Here is a 9,588-nt window from a genome sequence, read left to right as displayed (position 1 = left end):
AAATGGAAATTAAATAATTAAGATGTGGGACCACAACGGACGGTTGCTACGTGAATCTGACTCTGCATGTCGTGGAATCGATTCAGCAAATGCATAATATCCATTCATGCCGGCCCACTCCTACACTTTTCGTATCTTGTGACTTCGATTCGGCTGTTTCCGAGAAGCTCGTAAATATCAATCCCCAAATATTTATGCAGTTTGAAAAAGAAGTTGTTATTAACAGTTTAAAATTTTCATTTTATACTTCAAATTTTTTATATTTAAAAAGAAAAATACATTTATGCAGAATATAGAATGAGATTTTTGGAATACCAATAACAATTCTTTTAGAAAAAGAGAAATGCTAATAAAACTCTTTCAAAAGTAAGAATTTTCATGAACTTTTTGTATCTCATATATTTTATAATATTTTATAATGTTTTTGTATCTCATACATTTTGTTATGTATAATATTAGTAGATCAGTTTTATAATATTTGTAAAGTATGTGATATGCCATAAATAATAAAAAGTATGTTAATTATCATTTAATATTTCATCATCAACAAATACGTTATATAATTTATAATATATAATATAAATAACGTCATCATATGTAAAATACTCATTTTCTTGTAAATAAAAAGTTCTGCAATTATACAAATAACAATTGGATTTTTCTTTTTACATTTTAGAGGACTTATTTCTTCCGTGTCAAAATATAATTTACAAAAATAATTAACGGCTCAGATTCTTGTTAAATGGTAATGGATACTTCTCCTTTTCCGTAAAGTAATTGGATAATACAGTTTGGTTTTGGATTATCCTAATTATACATGGCTGTACAAGGGCAACTTGACCAAATCACACTCCTCCAAACTCATATAAATACCATCCCGCATCCACTCTATTTTCCATCAACAAATCAAACAAGTCCGTGTATTCCGTGTATTCTGTGTCTTCTGTGTCCATTTTATTTGGAGAAGAAGAAGTTTGTGTCCTTTAAACACAGATAAACACCTTAGAAAAAACCAGAGAAGAGTAAAAAATGGGCAAGGGAGGCCAATCCTGCAATGGCATGATTAGAGATGTCAAACCTGTTGAGCAGGAAAACATGGCTGCTTGGCTCGTTGATGTTAACACCATCAAGATCCTACCTTTCAAGCTCCCCACTATTGGTAATAATCTCTCTCCCTTTTAATTTCGTTGTTGTTCTGTTCGGTTTTCAGTTTTCAGTTCCATATTTTTTCGGTTTTCTTGGATGTATAGCTAACTTGTTTTTTCCCTATTTTGTTGGGATTTCTTTATTTTAGGACCGAATGATGTTCAAATTCGAATTAAGGCTGTCGGTATTTGCGGAAGTGATGTCCACTACCTCAAGACCATGAAATGTGCGGATTTTGAGGTTAAAGAGCCGATGGTGATCGGACATGAGTGTGCTGGGATCATAGACAAAGTTGGGAGCGAGGTGAAGCATCTGGTGCCCGGTGACCGAGTGGCGGTTGAGCCCGGCATCAGCTGCGCACATTGCCAGCAGTGCAAAGGAGGCCGCTACAATCTCTGTCCCGACATGAAGTTTTTCGCCACCCCACCGGTTCACGGTGCCTTGGCTAATCAGATTGTGCACCCTGCAGATCTGTGCTTTAAATTGCCGGAAAATGTGAGCTTGGAGGAAGGGGCAATGTGTGAGCCCTTGAGTGTTGGGGTTCACGCTTGTCGGCGAGCCAATGTTGGTCCTGAAACAACTGTTCTGATCATCGGCGCAGGGCCTATTGGTCTGGTCTCAGTTTTGGCCGCTCGTGCTTTCGGGGCACCAAGAATTGTTATAGTGGATATGGATGACAAGCGTCTAGCGATGGCGAAGTCTCTCGGGGCTGATGACACCGTCAAAGTTTCAACAAAAATGGAGGATTTAGATGATGAAGTTGCCGAAATTAAAAAAGCCATGATCTCCGAAGTGGATGTGACCTTCGATTGTGTGGGTTTCAACAAAACCATGTCGACCGGCCTCAATGCTACTCGTCCCGGTGGAAAAGTCTGCGTTGTCGGAATGGGACACGGCCTGATGACAGTGCCTCTCACCCCTGCTGCTGCTAGGGAGGTTGACGTTGTTGGAGTTTTCAGATACAAGAACACATGGCCGCTTTGCCTCGAGTTTTTGAGGAGTGGGAAGATCGACGTGAAACCGCTTATCACGCACCGTTTTGGATTCACAGAGAAGGAGGTGGAAGAAGCGTTTGCAACCAGTGCTCGTGGGGGTAATGCCATCAAAGTAATGTTCAAATTGTAAAGTCAATGACAAGTTTTGTTTATCAAATTCTTCGTAGAATGTAGAGGGCGGGTGAGGGTGGGCAGCGGTGGGGCTCGGGATGGGGATTTTTGGGGTGGGGGGTGGTTTGTGGACGGTTGGGGTGGGGAGATATTATTATTTAGGTCATCACAATAAGCACGTTCCATTCCAATGTATGGTTTTTTAAGTAATGACAGTATTACTTTTCGTGGGCTTCTCGTTCTGTTTGTTTCGTATACGAGGACCTATTTACTAATAATTCGTTTGAATATGCTTTTAAAATGATTAAAAACGTTTTAAAAAAAAATGTTTTTGGGTGCCAAAAGCACTATAAGTGCTTTCTGCAAGGAGCACCAGTTATGTGCTTCTTTCAGGATTTACTTACATTTTTATTAAGGATTGGTTTCAAAAATATTTTCACCAAAAATACTTTTAGTTATTTTAAAAATACATCTAAATGTGCTCTAACTCAACCTTTGAAATAAAGTGCGTTAGATCCATTTTAGTGTCCTATTTTTTCATCCACGATATAATCCGACCGACCATAAATAGTGGAAAAAATTAAAATGTTATTTTGCCACCCCATTATTACCAAAAGCGAGATATGCCATGGTTGGTCCCCAATAATTTTGGGTATTGAACGAAAATGCCACAGTTGTTAAGCCAACGCCTCAATATTCGTCGCTATAGCTTAACTTTTTAATAGTTTTGTAGAACAGTAGGAAAAGAAAAATACCCCCACTCTTAAAGCATTCTTACCTAAGAGGCTAACTCCTTTGCTCAACCTAATACTCTTGAGCAGTTTTTTCTACCTTGCGCATTACCCACATGCGCATACGTTGCTCATCAACTTCTAAAACTCGATCACGACCACTTGTTTTCATTAAAAAAAAAATGAAAGGTCAAGATTTAATTAAGTGAGCTAATGCTCAATTTCTGCGCATGTAGGTGAAGCGCAGGAGAGAAATTGTGCTCATTAAAGCAAATTTTTGTTAGGCTTTTAGGGATGCCAAAGGAAGAGATCTAAGACTCTAAGTTGCAGTTCATGTTCGACAAAAAAAATCTATGGATGGAATTATGCAACAATAAGAATATAAGATGGTGTTAGGAATGTGCAACTGGACAAAATGAAATATCTTAAAGCAAAAAGGCTTGACATGGACTCAAAATTTAAGTGCAAAAGAGCTATTTTATCAGTGGAGGGGATTTTTAATATGCGACATGGCACAACTAGAATAAAAATAAAACCTCGTCAAGAGAAGAATGATGGCGGGATTTAGACCGGAATTACTCGTAAAGCGGCATAGACCACTTAAAAGTGAAGATTTAGGACAATTTTGAACAAAGTTTTTGGGAGGACTAAAGTATAGACTAATTTTGTTGTAAACATAATCAAACTCAAGTGTAAGCTAGTGAATCTACTTGATTGTGACCACATACATAGTGAAATTTTCAATATCCTCTCCAGACCTGAAATGAGTGGATAACCGTAGTTTACCACCATTTATCTTATTTTTTTAACAAAAACAAAAAAAAAAACAAAAAATACAATATAGAGTAAGCTTATTGACCTGTTCAAGTGACTTTACTCACATCTACTATAAACCCTTCATTCAACACATATGACCAGTTGTTGCTGAGGAGGGTTTGAGTGTGTATTGCCGTGGCATTCGTTATCCGACTGTTATTATAACTAGGGTTCGAATTGTTGACCGTCCAACGGCCCTCTGACGTTCATACTCCACTTCGAAGAAACTTCGTCACTGATCTTTGATGCGCCTGAAAACTAGCTAGGGTTGGCAACACAAAGCCCCAAAGGACGGTTAATCTGACGGTTATTATTTAATGAGTTTTCTTTGGTCCTTGGGATGTTCACTTTGCAACATTTATGAGTAATTTAGTCGTTTGTCAATTTAGTTTGCCGACCAAAAAAATTGATAAATAGATCATCCATTTTTATTTGATAAACTTCATATTTATACCTGTTGACTCTAAAAATTATAAAACCTACGTGGCGCGCAGGTCGAGTAACTAATAAGCTAACTACGTCCTTCAGTTGAATGCGAGGCGTGCCAACTCGTCGGCCGAGCTCAGCCGAGGAGTAAAATTCGTTGATGTCGCGTTGAGCGCGTCGTTGACTTCTCTATCTTGCGATTGCGACCGAGGAATGAACACTCTCGGTCTCTGGGTTCTATAGCCTGAAGACAAGGCTACTAATTCTGCGGAGTTCACAAATCGTCGGAGCCCGATTCGGTCACTGTGATTATATTCGTAAGAGTATAAGCACGTCGAATCGACACCAAACTATATGGGCACAGGTACTCAAATGTGATGTATGTCTTGATGGTAAATGTAGTTCGGCCGTCGGAATGCCGAACCCTGAAACTTACTTGCGAGTATCCAATCATAAAATCACTCGGTGTCCAGTACGCCGAGTAACGCAATTCGTAACACCTGACTACGCCGAGGAGGCTAGCAAGGTGACCTCTACCAACAAGGGTTCGAAAACCCTTCTCGGCCGATACTTAGATAGGTAACCGGTCGGTCTCGATGCATTGTTGTTTATCCAAACTGAAGGTGCTTCTCGGTCGGCTGATTCTGCGGCAGCAGTGCTGTTTATCCAAACTGAATGTGCTCGTCGGGTGCCTCCACAATGCTGTTTATCCAAACTGAAGGTGTATCGGTAGGAAAATAAAAGGAAAAAATCTCAAGGTATTTGAGAGGTTTTGCGCAGGGCAATTGTATGCTGAATTGAAGGGCCCTTTTTGTTGCATGATTTCTTGTATTTATAGCACCCCATTCCTTGAGACCGATCCTTATCTGGATTAGGAGTCCTTGTCCCGTTTCAACTCTATCTCGAACAAACCTACTCCCACTAGGACTCTGAACTTTCCCCTTTTTCGAGGCTTTATTCTTTGCCGGCCGGGAATCCTGGTCGCACCAGGACTTCCTCGACCCTTTCTGTTTATCTGGACTACTTCTTAGGATAGGACTCGACCGACCCTGCCAATTGGCCCGAGATTTATCACTCGGCCCATAGCATTTGACACAGCCTTGGGCCGAGCACAACCTGCTGCTCGGCCCAACAATATTATTTTGGGCCCAAACAATAACATTTGCTAAAATAAATAAGACTAACTTGCATTTTTAAATGGTGGTCAGGAAAATGCTGAAATGTTTCTGTGAGTCTTCTCAGCCTCCAAAATAATGGTCTGCTATGACGAAACCACCAACTAGTCCATTTTAAATATATATATATATATATATATATTTTTTTTTTAAATAGTAAATTATGTTGATTGATTTTAATCAATGCATCCTAAATTCAAACACTACCATCTTCTCAAAGTCTAAATGAATTTAGTGGCCAAAATAAATAAAAGATTTATTTGATGGATCCCACATATCAAATGAGTTTTTTTTTTCTTCTCAACATCAAATGAGGTAATTACTCCAATTATGTTTGTTTCTTGCGACCCTAATCTTAGTTTATGATCAGAATTGCCAAACTATCTACCCAAAAATTGATTTGACGTGTCCCCACTAGATGGGTAAAGAGTATGTTTGCTACATCAATCTGACTCTGTATGTCGTGGAATCCATTCAACAGTCCCTAATATCCGTTGATTATTTGTCTAGGTGCGCCCCTACACCGATGGTTAAGTTTCAACTTAGTCTCTCAAATATTACGAGTTTGAGACTTCATTATGACCAATAATTGTGTGACAATTTATATTTATTAGTATTATCATATAAAAAAATATAACGCAAGAGAGACTTTGTTTTATAGATTATATTTAAATGAGTAATGCAAGATAAATTAAATTTGTAGATTAAATGATATGTCGCTAATAAAAAAATGAAATTTTCATAAAAATGGCTTGGCCTAAATTTATTTTAACAAAAAAACCATGTTATAGCTTTTTTAATGAAAAAGACTTAAATTTTAATGAAAACCCTTAAACTTTAATATAAAAGATAAAAAATAATTTAGATTTTAATGAAAAAGACATAATTTTAATATTAAAAAATATTTAAAATAAAAACTGACGCACGGGACCTGCGCATCTCACACATACTGTTTATGAAACTTACTATACTGTTTATCAAACTTAACAGTACTACACTATTTCTGAAACTTACTACATTGTTTATGAAATTTACTACACTGTTTATGAAATTTACTATATTGTTTATGAAACTTAACGGTACCACACTATTTATGATATTTAACAGTACTACACTGTTTATGAAATTTACTACACTACTTGTGAAACTTAACGATACGACACTGTTTATGAAACTTAACGTGCACTAGGCACACATGTTTTTATTTTATGTTTTTTTTTCTTTTTGTCCTTATCATTAAATAATGTTATTAGATGGTTTTTGGTTAAAATGCAAAGTTTTGAAGCCATTTGCATTAATTTTTCTAAAAAATAAGCATGTTAATCAACACTTAAGTAATAATCCAATCATCAACTTCCAAGTCATTTAGTTTACACAATTTAATCTACAAATTTAGTCTCCCAACATTACCCCATTTAAATTATCTCTTTAATAATCGTAAGGCTCATAATACAAATAAGTTTCTACCTCCAACAAAGAGATGGAGCATTTTCCAAACAAACTCGTAAAATCTAAGTTTAAAATTTTATTTGTGGTTTCAAAATTACAAATTGGTTAGGCTTCTGAGACTGAGAACCGCATCTCAGCCAATTACGTGCGATATTCCAGATGTAGACCAAAGTTTCGTTCTAAAGGAGATACCACTCCCAATTTCAACAAGACACACTTATATCCAAATGTGTGTTTGTAACCAATGAGGGTCATATTTCATAAACAAATTACCTATCCATTCTACAAACGATGTTGTTAGGCGGTTAAATTATTAAATGTTAGGGAGGAAAATCGGGGGGAAACGAAACCGCACTAGAATGCATAGGCATTATTGATTTCCACCGCTGCAAAGCATCATATGCGATTATCATATTATTATGTGTGTTATTAATTTATGTATTATAAATATTAGTAGATTATATTGCTAATATGAGTGTACAGCAGGGATTAACAAGTATACACACATGTCATAACAATAATTTATATATAACAACGTGACAATGAAACTGGACAATTCAAAATATGTATAAATAAATCAAGTTGCCTAGTTTTATACAGCTGTGACAACCACAACCAGGTGACCTTGTACCTTCACAGGCATCCTAGATTAATATAAATACCACCCAGTAGCAACGCTATTTCCATCAAGAAATCAAAGTAGTCTGTGCATTCCGTTTATTCTGTGGCTTCTGTGTCTATTTTATTTGGAGAAGAAGTAGTCTGTGTCTTTAAAACACACAAAACACTTCAGAAAAAAACAGATAGTAGTAAAAAAATGGGTAAGGGAGGCCAATCCTGCAATGGCGTGGTTAGAGAAGCCAAACCAGTTAAGCAGGAAAACATGGCTGCTTGGCTTGTTGATGTTAACACCATCAAGATCATGCCTTTCAAGCTCCCCACTATCGGTATTAATCTGTCTCCTTTTTTGAATTTAATCGTTGTTCCGTTCAATTTTCAGTTTTTAATTTTCTGTGTTGTCTGTTGTATTAGCTAACATGTTGCTCCCCTATTTTGTTGGGATTTCTTTATTTTAGGACCGAATGACGTTCGAATTAAGATAAAGGCTGTCGGCATTTGCGGAAGTGATGTCCACTACCTCAAGACCATGAAATGTGCGGATTTTGAGGTTAAAGAGCCAATGGTGATCGGACACGAGTGTGCTGGGATCGTAGACAAAGTTGGGAGCGAGGTGAAGCATCTGGTGCGTGGTGATCGCGTGGCGGTTGAGCCCGGTATCAGCTGTGCACGGTGCCAGCAGTGCAAAGGAGGCCGCTACAATCTATGCCCCGACATGAAATTTTTCGCCACCCCACCTGTTCATGGTTCATTGGCGAATCAGATTGTGCACCCCGCGGATTTGTGCTTCAAATTGCCGGAAAATGTGAGCTTGGAGGAAGGGGCAATGTGTGAGCCCTTGAGTGTTGGGGTTCATGCTTGTCGGCGAGCCAATGTTGGTCCCGAAACAACTGTTCTGATCATCGGAGCAGGGCCTATTGGTCTGGTTTCAGTTTTGGCTGCTCGTGCTTTCGGGGCACCGAGAATTGTCATTGTCGATATGGACGACAAGCGTTTAGCCATGGCAAAGTCTCTCGGCGCTGATGGCACCGTCAAAGTTTCAACGAAAATGGAGGATTTAGATGGCGAAGTTGCCAAGATTAAAGAAGCCATGGAATCCGAGGTGGATGTGACCTTTGATTGTGTGGGTTTCAATAAAACCATGTCCACAGGTCTCAACGCCACTCGTCCCGGCGGCAAAGTTTGCCTTGTCGGAATGGGACACGGCATGATGACAGTGCCTCTCACTCCTGCTGCTGCTAGAGAGGTTGATGTTGTTGGGGTTTTCCGATACAAGAACACATGGCCGCTTTGCCTCGAATTTTTGAGAAGTGGGAAGATCGATGTGAAGCCGCTTATTACACACCGGTATGGATTTACAGAGAAGGAGGTGGAAGAAGCCTTTGCAACAAGTGCTCGTGGGGGCAACGCCATCAAAGTCATGTTTAATTTGTAAAGACAGCTACATGTTTTGGTTAACGAATTCTTATTAGAATGTAGAGAAAGGGAGGGGGGGATTATTTACATGTCATAACTCAATAAGCAAAGTTCCATGTTTTTTTTTTTTTTTTAATCTGTTACGATGAAGCTTAATAGAAACCGCTTACTCATTTACCAAGAGCGAGAAATTCCAGGGTTATTGCCCAAGAAGGGTGGCTATTGAACCAAAATGCCACGGTTGGTGAGCCGCGGTCACAATATTCGTTGCTATAGCCCGAATTATTAATAGAACGGTAGGAAAGAGTAAGAAAATAAGGGTTTGTTTGGTAGTCTACTTTAATCCAACTTTTTAAATTCAGAAATAATTTTCAAGTTTTAGGCCTTAAAAACTTGTTTAGTAGGACTATTTTAAAAAATGAACTCAAAACTAACTAAAAAATATAATATATTCTCTAAAAAAACATAAAAAGTGAGTTTTTAGAGTTTTTAAGTTTAAACTCATTCATTTCTTTTCTCTTCTTCCTCCTCTCTCACTTCAAATCTATCTCTCTCACTCTCTCTCTTTTCTTCTTTCTCTCTCCTCTGTTTTTTTTTACCTTTTTCGTCTTTCTTCCAATCCGCTCTCTTCATTGTCTTGGTTCTTTCTCTCACTCTTCTTCCTCTCTATCTCGTCCTATCCTCTCTCCTTTTTCTCTTTCCTTC

At 38.1% G+C, this 9,588-nt stretch overlaps 2 protein-coding genes across 2 annotated transcripts; both read left to right on the top strand.

Annotated features, from left to right (window-relative positions):
- Nucleotides 1-890: 890 nt before the first annotated feature.
- Nucleotides 891-2,486, top strand: LOC137719631 (sorbitol dehydrogenase). The gene is made up of 2 exons (XM_068458673.2): nucleotides 891-1,159; nucleotides 1,295-2,486. The coding sequence occupies exons 1-2, from the start codon at nucleotides 1,030-1,032 to the stop codon at nucleotides 2,269-2,271; spliced, it is 1,107 nt and encodes a 368-aa protein (XP_068314774.1). The 5' UTR covers nucleotides 891-1,029; the 3' UTR covers nucleotides 2,272-2,486.
- Nucleotides 2,487-7,447: 4,961 nt separating this feature from the next.
- On the top strand, nucleotides 7,448-9,064 carry LOC137720777 (sorbitol dehydrogenase). Its single transcript, XM_068459891.2, has 2 exons — nucleotides 7,448-7,796; nucleotides 7,926-9,064. The coding sequence occupies exons 1-2, from the start codon at nucleotides 7,667-7,669 to the stop codon at nucleotides 8,900-8,902; spliced, it is 1,107 nt and encodes a 368-aa protein (XP_068315992.2). The 5' UTR covers nucleotides 7,448-7,666; the 3' UTR covers nucleotides 8,903-9,064.
- The last annotated feature ends 524 nt before the right edge of the window (nucleotides 9,065-9,588 follow it).

This window comes from Pyrus communis, chromosome 1 (genome assembly GCF_041283825.1).
Source record: "Pyrus communis isolate YQ-2024b chromosome 1, ASM4128382v1, whole genome shotgun sequence".
Lineage (NCBI taxonomy): Eukaryota > Viridiplantae > Streptophyta > Magnoliopsida > Rosales > Rosaceae > Pyrus > Pyrus communis.
The sequence above is the reverse complement of the archived record's forward strand: the minus strand, read 5'-3'. Positions and strand labels throughout refer to the sequence as shown.

Coding starts and splice junctions, on each gene's coding strand:
- LOC137719631 (XM_068458673.2), top strand. CDS start 1,030: ATGGGCAAGGGAGGCCAATCCTGCAATGGCATGATTAGAGATGTCAAA. Junction 1,160..1,294: donor TTTCAAGCTCCCCACTATTG/GTAATAATCTCT, acceptor TCTTTATTTTAG/GACCGAATGATGTTCAAATT.
- LOC137720777 (XM_068459891.2), top strand. CDS start 7,667: ATGGGTAAGGGAGGCCAATCCTGCAATGGCGTGGTTAGAGAAGCCAAA. Junction 7,797..7,925: donor TTTCAAGCTCCCCACTATCG/GTATTAATCTGT, acceptor TCTTTATTTTAG/GACCGAATGACGTTCGAATT.